General features: G+C 34.4%; 1 protein-coding gene across 5 annotated transcripts in view; it reads right to left on the reverse strand.

Annotated features, from left to right (window-relative positions):
* The window catches only part of CRPPA (CDP-L-ribitol pyrophosphorylase A), a 127,121-nt gene that overhangs the window by 48,011 nt on the left and 64,029 nt on the right, over positions 1 to 15,081 (reverse strand). For 3 of the 5 annotated variants that reach the window (XR_004252888.1, XM_032180998.1, XM_032180999.1), the window contains exons 6-9: positions 14,063 to 14,160; positions 8,011 to 8,100; positions 7,334 to 7,426; positions 4,218 to 4,346 (exon numbers count right to left, since the gene is read on the reverse strand). Coding sequence is in view for 4 of the 5 variants with exons in the window: in XM_032180998.1 (XP_032036889.1) it covers positions 4,218 to 4,346; positions 7,334 to 7,426; positions 8,011 to 8,100; positions 14,063 to 14,160 (410 nt within the window). In the remaining variant the exon portion in view is untranslated. Of the gene's footprint in view, positions 1 to 1,029; positions 1,057 to 4,217; positions 4,347 to 7,333; positions 7,427 to 8,010; positions 8,101 to 14,062; positions 14,161 to 15,081 lie in introns of all 5 variants that reach the window. The other 2 variants (XM_032181000.1, XM_032181001.1) reach the window with 1 other exon arrangement.

Here is a 15,081-nt window from a genome sequence, read left to right on the forward strand (position 1 = left end):
AAGAGGGGGCAGATAGAAGTAAGGTGTCTTTAGTTTGTTTTTAGTTTCTCCATGCTCTAATCTGCTAGTGATACAGGCACTAAATTATATTAATCTCCCCATGAGTCTGTTTTGCCTGTGACAATAATTGTTGAGTCATCTCCCCATCCTTATCTCAACCCTTGAGCCTTTGCCATTGTATTTTCTCCCCCTCTTTCTTTGAGAGGAGGGAGGGAGAGAGCAGCTGTGGTGGAGTTCAGCTGCCCAGCTGGGTAAAAGCATCACAGCTGACGAAAGGAATATTCCATGCCATATGATGTCACACTCAGCAATAAAAGCCAGGAAAGGGGAAGAAGAGGGGGGTTCTTGTTACACAGACACCTGTCCCCCACACACAACTGCTATGAATATTGAGGCCCCGCATCCGAGGACATGGCCAAAAACAGTTTGTTGATGGGAAACAGAGAATAATTGTTTTGTTTTCTCTTTGCTTCCACACAGCCTTTGATTGTTTTGCCCTCTTTCTTTTACCTTTAATTAAATTATCTTTATCTCAACCCATGAGCCTTTTTCTTTCCATCATACTTTGCTCTCCCCCTCTTCTTTTGAGGAAGGGGAGTGAGGGAATGGTTGTGGTGGATGTAAGCTGTCCAGCAGGGTAAAACCACCACAAAGTACCTTAATCACCGTGGCTGACATGGTGGTGGGAGAACTCTGATTCATCCAATTAAAAGTTCAATAGATGAAATACATCTAAAAAGGTCATGTTTAAAATGCATTAACCATTAATCTTATCATTTTCAGTGCAGCTTGTTAAACTCCTAGAAGCTGTAACATCATAGACAAATTGATCAACTTTCCGACCTTTCCCTGGTAAAAACCTGTAGTTATTTAATGAAAATCCAAAAGGTTGCCAATTATTTTTCTAAAAAGCTCATCTTTCTCAGACTGGGAATTTGATGGTGCACTGCAAAGTTAGCTTGTAGGAATGCTTAATTAGAGCATCTTTAATAAATTTTCACAGTTGTAATAATTCAATGAATTTATTACCTGTTTTTGCTAGGGGAGGAGGAAGACCTGGGGGGAAACAAGGAAAGGAAAGTGAGAGAGAATGACAGAGAAAGAAAGGGAGAAACTGTGCAAGTAAATGTAAGAGTACCTATGCATAAATTCATTTCCAGTTCGCAAACCACCTTTTGCTTTGCCATTTGGATTATCCCATTCTGTTTTGTGATTCCTGTTTTGGGAAACACTGCCTTAAAGCCTGCCCTGCTTTTAAGGGATCTTTAATGAAAAAAATGTAAACATATGCCTTTTTGATTTTACCAGACCAGGCAGAAAAAATTAGCACTTTCAGTAATGTCCTCAATCACCGAGCACACTGTGGATGAGCATCTTGTCTTCAAAAGTCTAAAAGACTACAATAAATGTGCAGTAGTGTACATAAGAAATCACTCACACTTCAGTTTACTTTAGTTTCCAACAGCTTCATAACAACTATTCTATTGCATCATTTGTCTTTTCTTAGGGTACAGACTGTGTTTTTTCTGGCTATTTCGGTAAATAGTTTGTCTGCCTTAATCAGATAGCTGTTTCAGAGACAAAAGTATTTGAGGCCACCTAATCCCAGGCAAGCCTCTGCACATAACTGCTGTGTTTCCAGGATATTCCATCAGTGCATCTCTGAAGTAGGATTACTTGAAATATAGTTTTATAACCAACATATTTTAATATTACTTTCATATTTTAAAGCTTTCTATGGGTTCCTGTATCCATCCATGTGTATTTTATTCCACATGATAATTCTTCCTTTTTTTTTTTCCCTGTGTGAAAAGTAGCAATTATTAGTGAAACTTCTGGACCAAAATTATAATATTGTAACCTTTACAGCCTTCTGCATTTCTATTCCCATATTTGGAAATGTTGCCTTTTTTTTTTCCAGATACAAAGATCTATGTTGACTATTTTCTGTAATTCAATCATCAGAAATTGTTACTTTAGTAAGCAGAATAGTAGTATATGGACAAACTAGTATTTTATAAAACTTAAACTAGTACATTTGAGTAAAAACCTACATAGCATACATTCAATGTTTAACCATAGTAACGAACTTAAGTGTTTGTGATATCAAGGCTCAATATTATTCCATTGCTCAGATCAACAAGTAACCATCATGTGCAATTGAAATTCTCTTCCAAATCTTGCAGTTTGAATGGCAAAAATGACAAACCAATGCTGTTAAAATTAATATATTTCCCACCAGGCATGGATATAGTATCTTGACATTACCTTTTGTATTAGGTTTGTTAGCAATTTGTATCTGGTTTGTTAGCAATTTGTTTCGGTTTACTTTTATATAAGAACACCCTATTAGACTAACTACTACTTAAAATAGAAAACAACTATTCTGATATACAAATCATTATTTTCAGGGTATAGCACTAAATCATCATAGTTGGAACTTCACTAACATTATAGTGTTGCCCAATTTTTTTGCCCAACACCATCATGTGCCAGTTACATCTTACATTAAAACTGGATTTTTTTCCTATTTCCAAGTCACCTTGTTTATCAGCTATTTCATTCAACTCATCTGAAAAAAAACTCAAAATCTAACTCCACAAGTTCAGACTCTGGAATTTTCTGAATACTCTTTACCCCCTCTGACTTTTGTATATGTAAATGACTGCACCTCAATATTTTCATAGTCACGTCTCAATAAATTCTTTGTCTATTACGTTTTATCCCTATTCAAGGATTAGTAGAAGTGTGTATATCAACCATGTATGTTTGATAGCGATGATGTAAGCTTTCAGCTAGAGGGAACCTCCATGAAGTAATTTGTCATCACACAGGATACTGACAGAAGCTGTTGCAACAAGAGGTTGAGCATCCTGCATCACAGCAGCAGGTACTTTTTGTGTTTCCACTTCCTCTGGACCCACCAACATGCCAGTATTCACCGATCCTTTCTAAAGCATGCAACTTCTGTAAGGGTGACAGCAGCCACTCTGGAGAACTGCAAGCTATGAACCAAAACCGTATCTAAAAGCATCGATGTTTGCAAGTACAAGAGTTTGCTGGAGTATCAGACTCTTGATTAAAGAGTTGACATGCTTGTACTTTCACTTCAGTAGACAAAGAGAGGATCCACGTTATTAGCTAATAGGTTGTACTTGACGTAAAATACCTTGGTGACTCGAAACATCCTCTGAAGTGAAAAACAAAACAAAACACAAAAACACAGCCAAAACAAAACAGAAACCTTCTCAGGAACAAGAAAGAAACTAATTTCATGTAATAATTCATAAATTCATAATTTCATATTCCCATATGAAATAGTTATGCTGGTATTAAAAGGCTGTAAAGGTATTAATTAATAGGTATTGATAATCATACCTTTAATAAAGCCAATAGAATTTGGGGGGAAAATCAAGTATTTGGTATACCAGAACTATAACCTATGGATAGACAGTTTATATATATATATATATAAATATATATAAATATAAATATATATATATATATATAAAAACTCTCCAACACCAATCAATTTAAAAACGTCAAGATTACATTTATCCTTCTATATTAAAATTTCCATTGAATATCTAACTTATTTCCTTGTTCACTTCTGATCGAGCTGTCTACACAAGCAGCAAAAAAAAAAAAAAAAAAAAAAAACGTATTTACACTGGATGCAAAGCAGTCCCCTTTTCTGGCTATAAGAACGCATCCAGAAAAAAATTATTCACTTTAGATAGCTTCTGTGAGTACAAAGGACACTGGAGTGATAACTTTTTGCCACCATCTGAGGCAAAAATTGGCTCTTATTGGAGTGTTTGTATCATCACCTATATGCCACCTTCTTTCAGCCACCTGAATACCAAACACTGTTTCAATGCAAGGCATAACAATCTGAAAAAGCACTAATCAAAAATACTTCCACTATTTTTCACTTTTTAAAGTCTGTAGAAAGGGGAAAAAGAAAAAAGGACTGTGACATTTTCATATGCTTTTAAAAACTGTTTGCCATTTGTTCCTCTCTAATCAGAATGCTTACATTTTCTCCTATAACTACAGGCTCTTCTCAATTTTGAACAAGAACAGGCAAGAAACTTTCCAATAAATGTTTTTCATGTCATATTTATTCCCCTTTGATTTTGTTTTAGATGAAGATTCTATCATTAATCATATGAATCACAAAAGTGGATACTTTGCTGGTAGAAAGAATTACATACCTTACATTGGATAAGGAGACCATAAACCAAAATATTTTTCTTTTTCACTTCCCTTGCAAATTTCTTGATCTTAGTTAGTTCTTCCAACCCAATGCTGAAAGAAATATTTTCTGAAATACTCAAGTGCACCTGCAAAGGAACAGATATTCAAAAAAATACTACTTTTCCAAAGTATGTTATTTTAGACTGCCAGTTTTTAATAGCTCATACCATTGTTAAGGACACACAAGAACACAGGCTAACGAAGGTTTTTCTTAGTTTCTATTCACATTGAATTCCATCACTTATATATTTAGTGACATCACAATTATTTCTTTTCAAAGAACGGTGAGACCAATATGCCAGAACAAAGCAGAACACAATGTTTTAACTGTGTATTAAAAATATTTAATTAAATCAGAAAACAAACAACATTCTTTCCTAAACTCTAATCTAACTTTCACAGATTTTTACTATCAGGATAATAGAGAAATACAAATGTTTTTCTTAAGCACGTTAAAGGTTTTCAAAATGGAACTGCATTATTTAAAGATTTATTTTCAATTTACTACCTTCTCAGTGTAGAATATTACTTGCCTAAATTAGATTCAATAAAACACTTTTTCCACCTAATTATAAGACATTCTTCCCACTGCCTAGTTTTAGGTGCTTGTTAGGAACAACTGATGGATGAATTATATCAATTGAACTACAATAAAGGAATGAAATGTATCATTTTTTCTTAAAGCTACCTTCAAAGGCGTTCACCAAAATGTACATGCAGTAAGCTGCTCAAGCAAATACACTTTCATCAACAATGGTGCTGGATGCTACAATGACTTCAAGATTTACTATCTTAGGGACAAAAACTTAGTTTCACAGTATGTGTTACTATTGTTTGCATTCATACATACTTCTCTGGGAATATTAAGTCTAGAATATTTATAGCTGCAATCATTTAAACAAAGCTCTCACATTCCATGTGTGTTACAGGGGAAAAGAAAAAAAAAAAAAAAAAAAAAGAGGCCTTCATACAAAATCCAGGATAGAGAATAGCTAGGAGGCTGGCAATGTTTTTAACATTGTGGTATTACTCAGTTGCAAGTAACTTATGAATGAACCTGTTAGAGCAGATGCAGAGGAGGGCCATGAGGATGATCAAGGGGCTAGAGCAGCTCTCTTACGAAGACAGGCTGAGAGAGCTGGGGTTGTTCAGCCTGGAGAAGAGAAGGCTCTGGGGAGACCTTATAGGTACTGGAAGGCTGCTAAAGGGGGCCTACAGGAAAGCTGGGGAGAGCCCTTTTACCATGGTGTGTAAAATGACAAGGGTTAATGGTTTGAAACTAAAAAAGGGTAAATTTAGATTAGATATTTGGAAAAAAATCTTTACAATGAGGCTGGTGAAGCACTGGAGCAGGTTGTCTGGAGAAGCTGTGGATGCCCCATCCCTGGAAGTATTCAAGGGTGGATGCCCCATCCCTGGAAGTCCCAGGCTGTATGGGACTTTGGGCAACCTAGTCTGATGGGAAGGTGGAGTTGGAGTTAGATCATAGTTGGAGTTAGATCATAGAATGGCTTGGCTTGGAAGGCCCTTAAAGATCATCTAGTTCCAAGCCCCTTGCCATAGGCAGGAATGCCGCCCACTAGATCAGGTTGGCCAAGATAATCTTTAAGGTCCCTTCCAACCCAAACCATTCTGTTGTTCTAATTGATTAAGTTAATTACATGTCCCCAAAACTTAACAGAGAGAAATGGTTTTTAAAATTCTTAATAAAGGGTTAATGAAAACATTCTCAGTCCAGAAAAGTACGTTCTGCATATCCACTAGACCTGTAAATGGGCAAAGATTTGGAGGTGTATCACTACTCTGATTAAAGGCAGAAAGAATTTACCTTATTTTCAAAACTCAGTAAAATTAAAGCTCCACCCTGAACTTCCTCAGAAATAGCATCAGAAAAAGAAAAAAAAAAAAAAGAGTCTAGAAATAAAGTTCTAAATCTTTCCATAGAATAAGGGTTTCTCAGTCCATAAGACAACAACATACAGTTAGTGAAGATATCAGGTTTTGTAAAATACTACTTATCTTCATGATGTGTCATTTATTTGTTAAAAATAATAACAACATTTCATAACTTGTTATCATGAACCTCAAATTAAGCCTAATTTGAGAAGTAAACTCTCAGTTTTGCCTCCAGATCACTAGACTACATGACTACACACTTTGGAAACCAGGTAAAATAGGCTCTAAGTAAAATAATTATTTATCTGTTTTTCAATGGCTTCCTATAAGGAATTAGTTTATGAAATCACACCAGATTATTATGCATTATTAATGGATAATAGATCAGAGGCATACACTTTGGTGAGACACAGCATTAACGATGCTCATTCAACCCAATACTTCTCATCCCTATCTAAAAAGTCAGACAGTATAACAACAGAATTGTATCTAGTTACACTGCACAGAGACGTTCAAATCTCCTCATATTTTCTCCTTTTTAACAGACTGAGTAAAATAAAAGTCATGTACACCTTCAGCTGTCATCTGCATGAAACGTTAAAATTATTTTGGCAACAATATTCAAATCAGAATTATAGCCAAAAATGTAGTTCAAAAACTTTTGCCACATACCAGAATACACATTTCAGTCTTATAACATCTTGATGTTTTATATTGCAAAGTACTTCTCAGTTCTTTTTTAATATTTGAACCAGAAAAGCAATAATAATTTTTAAAACTTTGAATAAATCCATGAAGCACAGAAAAAAAAAATAAAGCCACTTAACTTTCTTTCAACCACGTATTCCAGGAGAGTACACCATTTGCAGCATCCCCATATGAGATGGTGCACAACAACAAAGAAGGAGTTAACAACACAATATGAATAGCCAAAATACATCTTTTACAGATCTACATAAGTAATAATTGGCCTTTTGCTAGTATTGGTTTATTTCCTGACACTATATAGTACATCTGCTGAAGTGCAGAGACATTTTACAGTCTAATTTACAGTTCAAATTTTCAATCATATTCAGAGGTATCAGTGTCTCTTGAAATAGTCTAAATCTAGTGTAACACTTTATTATTAGCAGTTATTTACAGATATTTTCTACAGGAAATTTTAAGAGTTACCTACCAAAATAAGAACAACTGGATATAAGAGAGGAATATTTGATTTTTCTAACATATCCACTAGTTGCTGGATTTCTTCCGTAGCATACTCTTTATCCTAAACGAAAAAAAAAAAAAAAAAAAAAGTAGAATTACTGAAAATATCAAACAGTTATTTCATAAAAATGGTATTCAAAGATCTATCATTTACCAAAAAAAGATACAGAACTCTTGGGGGTGGGGGTGGAGGAATGTTTGATTTTATATTTGAGGTTAAGAACATTATCCTTTAAAAAGTACATGTAACAACCTTAAGGGTCTTGCTTGATCTCAAAGTTCAGCGAAAACTTTCCTGTTCCCATACAACAAGCCAAATATTGATTGCAAAGCATGCACATGTCCAAAGTGGGAAGCAGGAATGAAGACCACAATAGCAATGCACAGTTTGATAGCTACATGTGCTGTACCTCTTCATACTGCATCCCTCTTGTTCAATAATTTGTGACTTGTTTAACAACATACTGAAGGAATTGCAAAACTGGGAGTGAAAAAAAGACCAGTATGTCAACGGTCCACTTTGATGAATATTAAACACACCAACCATTGAATGGATACAAACTATTTGTTATTCAAATATGTAATTATTTACTATTACTAAAAAGTTTTGCACTTAAACTAAAAGCGTGCATCCCTCCTACTTACATTGATGCAAAGAAAATTGTAGCACTCTCCTGAAAAGATGTTTTGTAGATGGCTGTCATTTTTGCTTAGAGATATCGATATAGCTTCAACCTGATCAGAAAAAAATATATTACTTCTTCATGAATTTGACTTCAGACTTAACCATCTGCTAAAGCTTCCACAATCATCACAGAGATTGTTAATTCAAATGGCATAAAACTGGCAGTTAGTATTTCCAATACAAGAACTAAAATCTGCTCAGACTTTCAGGTCACTCAACAGTGAAGCACGGAGTCCAGAACCCTACAGTTTTCTGCAAGTATTTGCTGAAGTGTACTGCTAGAGGGAGCCATTCCAAAATCAGCCCTGGAAGTATCATCAGACACTAGAGTTAGAGCCTGGGGTAGGATGTTCAACTCTTCCCAGAGATGAAACACTGTTAATAGGATCAAGACAACATATTGACTTTAGATCTCTGATTCTAAGCAAATCTTTATGAAGTTATGAAGTTTATTAAGTTATTTAGTTTATGAACAAATAAATAGTGCCTTCATACAACTAAAATAAAATAAATGAAGGGCCAGGTATGAAGGACCAGATGCACAGGTATTCTAGGATTCTGTTATGACAAGAATCATTTAGAATGCCTCCCGAAAAGTATTTCATTGATGAATACTTTAGAATACCTTCTTAATCACAAACATATTTATTTTGTATCCTTTAGCTATAACACCAGCTAAGAAATTATCTTATCCTAATTAAAATAAAAAGTAGATTCCACTACATCACCAGCTTCAGGCTTGCCTTAAGGAAAATAGCAATCCAAGTTTCAAGAAGGGAACTTTTTTCCCTGAGAAAAGATAACATTTTGAAGCGAGTAAAAAAGTGGGTTTTTTGTTTGTTTGTTTTTTAAGCCAAAAACCTTCATGTGGCTTCTATTACACCAGCAAATCTCACCGTCCCACTACTCATGTGCTTTATTTCTGCCCAGAACAGAATGTATGCTAGCTGCAAACAACAGAATTGATACACTGCTGTGCTCTCTCAAAATGTCACTGAATCCACAATCCAACAGAATTACCAAATACCACATTTTAAAAAGGCCATTGTTATCTAAAGTTGTATTTGTTTATTTTTGAAATACTTGGGCAGCTAACTTGTTTGCAAAGAAAGATGGTTTGAAAACCCAAAGCTGAGATTTATGTATTAAAGGTTTTAGAAACTTTGGGGCTGAAAATTTGGTAATGCAGCCCTAAATAGTTGATATTTAAAGAGTTTAAAAAAAAAAAAATGCAGAAGGCAAGAATTACTAGAACTACTTTAAGAAATGCAGTACTGCAGGGCTGTTCCAGCTTGAACTTCTGCTGAAGTAAAATCAGAAATCCCCAATGCCTTTATGACCTATTGCAACATAGTGCAACAAACATGAAAGCATGCAAGACTTTTCAGAAGGTAAATGGAAAGTGACCTGAAGTCCTTCTTTTTCTTTGAGATACCAGAATACATGATGCTTAAGTATTCCAGAATATATAATTATTAATTAAGTGTATCAATTTTTATTTAAATTGAACAATCTGAGAGAGCAGTATATTGAGATTTTGTTTTACAGATATATTATTGAGTAAAAATGAAATAAGATTTGTCTCTTGAAAAAGTACGGGTAGGACTATATTCTGTAAGGGGTGGAACACAAAGTAATATGGTACCAAGACAAACATATGAGTGGTATACACATACACACCTCCGTTGCTGCGTTGTTCAACTTAAGAGCTCGTTTCTCAAATCTTTGCAAATGTAAAAATACCTCTTAGCTCCCCAAAGGGAGCTTCTTCTACATGAGATGCCAAATTATGCCCCTTTCTTTTAATGACCAGTGAAATTAGGCTTCCAAACAAGCACAGGCTCACACAGCACACATACTCCTCTAATAGCATCATGCAAACATGAACATGAGAAAACTGTCTGCACATATGTAATTTTTGTTTATAAAGTTGACTAGCAAATTCCATACTAGTCAATTTAGCTTCCACGCACACGCAATGTTTCCTTATATCATCAGTTTTGACTTCATTCTATTAGAATACTCCAAAACAATCCACTGACTTGAACACACTATTCTGCAAACAAATGAAAAGTAGTTCTTAATCAGGAATTCTTACAGTGAACTCAGCAGAAATAGATTTATTTATTTATTTTTTTATTATGAAAGCATGTCTCTGAAAAGGCTCTTAGTGGAGTTACTTGTCAATTTATTTGTTAAAAGGCAGATTCCAGAGCAATTGGGGCAGATCATCCAAAAACCTTTCTGCACAGTGCCTATTCCAAAGTTCTGAAAAAGCAAACGATCATAACGTATGTGTTACTATTTTTATTTCTCAGGCAATCTCCCAGTATTGACATGCTTTCTATTTCTTTTTTCCAAAGACATATGCAATCAGTATTTTTTTGTGTAGTACTTTGAAAGATACACAACAGACCATCTCTGTCTCTTTTAGTTTTACCCCAGGTTTCTTGTCTAATGCTTTCAAGCCATAGAAGACAGGTTATCATTGATGATAACCTGTATTTTAATTCTCTAATTCTCATCTCATTCAAGTAAGCATGTAAATACCCTTAAGCAACGATCTTAAGAGAAGGACTCTTTGTCTAGGTTTGTAGTGATAGGACAAGGAGTAATGGCTTTAAACTAAGAGGGTAGATTTAGATTAGAGATTTGGAAGAAATTCTTTACAATGAGGGAGGTGAGGCACTGGCAGAGACTGCCCAGAGAAGCTGTGGATGCCCCTGTGTTCAAGGCCAGGCTGGATGGAGCTTGGCCTGGTGGGAGGTGTGCCATGGCAAGGAGGTTGGAACATGGTGATCTTTAAGGTCCCTTCTAATCCAAACCATTCTATGATCCTATGATCTGACCCTTGACAAAACGGTTCAGCTGCTCTCATCTAGGAAACAGCAATTCAGTAGCAGATAACCCATGAGAAAGGAGACAGGTGAATAACAATGCTTGCCACCAAACTGAAAACTTCAATAAATGGTCAAGTAACTAAAATTAATTCTTCTTCTATTTGGCTAGTTAGTATGCAAAAGTATTTCTTTAAACTGAGTATTTATGAAAGTTACCACATAATTTCAACACTACTTGAGATAACAGAAATTACCTAAAATTCCACCTCAGTAAACAGTGTCATGTTCAGGGGTTAAATAGAACAAAAGTATGGGGATTTGCCTAATTACTTCTGGCTGGTTTAGGAACCAATATTCAGGTAGTATAAAGGAGCAAAGGTGGTAAGGGTTTCTTTTTGTTTTTAACATGAAGATAGGAATAATGAAAAAGTTTTCCGTAATGTTTCTCTACTTGTCAGACAACCTGTGGTAAAATTTCGATTTTATTCAATATCCACTTTTCATAAAATCTATCAATAATACCAGGACATTAGCAATGTGTAAAAGTTAAAGTGTATCAGAATCCAAAGTCACAATCAATACCAGTCTAGCAGATGGACAATTCAATGATCAAGAAATTATCCCTTTCTCACTGAAAGACTACTTGGTGAAACTTTAGTCCATTCTTAACTGAATAGGACCAAATATTTTGATATACTGCTTGTGGATACTTATTCAGTCACAAAAATAACATACAACTTCATCTGATCATGTTTCATACACAGGAGGAATTGTCATTGAATAAGCAGGAGTACCTAATTCCCAGGTATGGAAGAAAACAGCTTCGGCCCCCATTTAAGTCTGATTGCTTCCAAAGAAAGAGGTAAATAAGAAATTTCAGGAAAGACAACTTATGTCTTTCATAGTAAGATATTTTCAGCAAAAATATTCATTTATTAGATACACAATTTACAATAACACTTTTAAAATACCTAATCAGAAAGTATTTTACAAGCAATAACTACCTTCACTTTATCTCATCAGTTCATGTCTTTTTTTCATGTTATTGGTGTTATAGATTCATGATGATGTTACTGCAGTCTCTCTCAGAAACCTCCCTAACAAAATGTCTTCTGGATTCTTCTTTAAAGGTTCTTACTTAGAAGCTGACAAACATATTAAAAGTAAATGTGGTGGCTAGTATGCACTAGTATCAAAACTATCAGAAATACTAAACTATTGACCATACTAAGAGTGTTCAATTTCAGATTATACATACCCTACCATATGCTTCTCAATCAGTGTTTTACTTACACTGACTATCCTCTAATTAGCCCCTTTGAATAACCCAGATTTCAGTTCAATAAGTTTAATATGGTTAAAGTAATTAACATGTTGTACAGAGTCAAATCTCTCACAAGGTTACTACACTTCACTTTAGAAACACCTTCTTTCTAAGGTCTTTCAAATTTGTGAAGTACCATATAATGCTAACCTTAAAAATTACCTCACATGACTAAGGATGTTTCAAGGAACAGTACAATACAGGGATCTTGATGGTGTTCTTTCGCAAATGTCACCTTGCAAGAATGTTTTAGAAGTGTTGAGGAGAAATTTAACAAAACTTGACTGTGAGGAAATAAAACACAGATCAAGAGAAGAATGGTGCTAGAAGTCATCAGTTAAACTGATTTAATAGAGTGATCAAACAAATTCATCAAAAGTGAATTGAATGATCAAAACAAGTCCCATATCAGGATGAATCCTTTCACTTTACTCCCTCATTACCTTGTTTGTGGTCATTTTATATGTAGCTTATTCAAATGCATCACAGGTTCAGATGCCTGACCAACCCAACAGCTAATTGCTTCTACAATCAAAAGCTCCAAAGATGTTGCACATTTTAATTGGTTTTGGCACCAGTCTGACTTTTAAGTTTGGCTTTCATAAAGCTAGTTGTTCGAACATAAATTCTTTGGTTTTTCTTCCTGGACTGGAAGTGTTTCTCATGGTATTATTAATGTGGTTATATGTAAATGTAATAGATATACATAGGAGTGTGTAAGTTGATATTTAAAGTTTGTTTTTGTTATTTTCCCAAAATGAGAAAAATGTGTTCCTAGCAGTACCAGAATAGCTTAAAGAGCGAAAAAAGTAAAACTAGTAGTGGATCTAGTATCAGTGAAGTGGAAGAAGACTTCTGCTCCATCATACAGCTATTCAGACAAGAAGAAAACGTTATTCAACTCTGCCCATGTTTGGTACTTTAAAATGTAGACATGTAATAGATAAAAAATGTGATTTTCCCTACTAAATACAATTATTTCCAAGTAAGAACTGAAAGTACAATATCAAGTTATATTTCCAGATGTAAAACAGCAAGTTTGCTATACAAGAACATCCCATATGAACTGAATACAGAAAACAGATCAATAGACATGAAAAAAACCTACTATAAAAGGTAAAACTACACATACTGGGAAACCTATATTTTTGATCAGTTACTTCTACTCTATTTCTCTAGGAAAGATGTGATCTCATTACATAAGACATAATTAAGAATTACCCCAATATCACTCAAGATTTGTCTTATTACTAAATGTTAATCATCTTTGGGAAAATGAAAATATAAGATAGTCCCATTATTAAGAATAATGGGAAAGGAAAAGATAGTTAAATGCCAGTGGAAGATTCCATCAATATTCTACAGCAATGCTTCAAGAAGCATTCAGTTTGAGTGAAGTGTACTTCCATATCTCTCTGCAAAAAGGCTGATTAACTTTGCATTCACAATTGTGCAAGAATACAACTTACTCTTTAATTCATTTAGACTTTAATTCAGACTTCAAAGTAACAAAAGCATTTCCTCTGTAACATATTTGTAACAATTCAGGCTTACTGAATTCGTAAAAGCTAAAGAAAATGACCTCTCTTTTCTGGATCCAATTTCTCCTCTAATCTAATATAAACATTTTAAAGAGCATCTGTATGATTCCTCTCTATAGCATAATTAAGCAGAAGATGCTTCTTTCTTGGTAACTTCCACACCTGGTGTTAATCCTTTTTAATAAATACTCAAGTGACACAGAAGGTCTCAGTTTCTCTATTCAGAATTTATACCATTTCTTACATGTTGTGACAACAAGAAACTTTAAATTAATCACACAGTTTACAATCACAGAGATGTACTTACTTTTACTTGGCTTTTCAGAGATTCGTGAAGGAGAAAACCTACTTGTGCAACAGCTTCCTTCAGATCAGTGATAATACAAATTTGTTGTGAGAGGTTATCTGTTATCAAGAAAAATAAAAGCCAAAATAATTACTTATCTGCTAAATATAATATCCAATTCATATACTCATGTCTTTTGACTGCTCTTTAAACAAGCCTCCATAAAAGATACACATTTGTTGCATGTGGAAAGGTTTTTTTGTCTGTTTGCTCTTATACATAATTACACACAACATAAGTTCAATCAGATGCATTTAAGATTATTTAAGTAAACGTCTCAGTTTCTATTGTAAACTCAAAGACTTGTTTCAAAAAATAATTGTTAAGCTGACACAGAGTTAGCATTATTAGAAAGTGACTTCTGTAATTAAAACAATTCTTGTGAGTGGAAACAGTGAATTAATCACTGAGGATCCCCAAAAATGATTCTATGAATCAAGGACACTTATTATGGCCAATATCCATTGCATGTCTACAAAAATCACAGTAGCGACTCTCTTTATATTAAGTTAGCAAGAATGGGGTGGGGTAGAGATAGAAGAGAGAACAGTAAATATCTGCATAAAAAACATCACAACCAGATGAAAGTGAGAATAAAAAAATGCATGGCCAGTTCTCAGAGGACAGGAAATCACAGAATATCACAACTGTGGGAGAAATTATCTTCCCATAGATTCACTGGGCAAAAATATCCTGAATGTGCATCAAAGTTGGCTTGTACTTACTACAGAATAACTTTACAGTCTAAAAGAATGGGTCAATGGGGAAACTATATTGAATTAATTTCTTATCAGCAGAAAGCAACCAGTAGACTGAAATCAAGAGTGCAAAAGCCACGTTAATTTAGTACTGTACAAGGAATGCAGATACCCTACTGATACAAGAAAGATGTACATAATAAAATAGATTGGTGTATCTGATTTCAAGAACTCAGATTCTATGGAACTAGGTAATTTAACTAAGAAGGTCAGATTGGAGCT

The sequence above is a fragment of the Aythya fuligula genome, chromosome 2 (assembly GCF_009819795.1).
Source record: "Aythya fuligula isolate bAytFul2 chromosome 2, bAytFul2.pri, whole genome shotgun sequence".
Lineage (NCBI taxonomy): Eukaryota > Metazoa > Chordata > Aves > Anseriformes > Anatidae > Aythya > Aythya fuligula.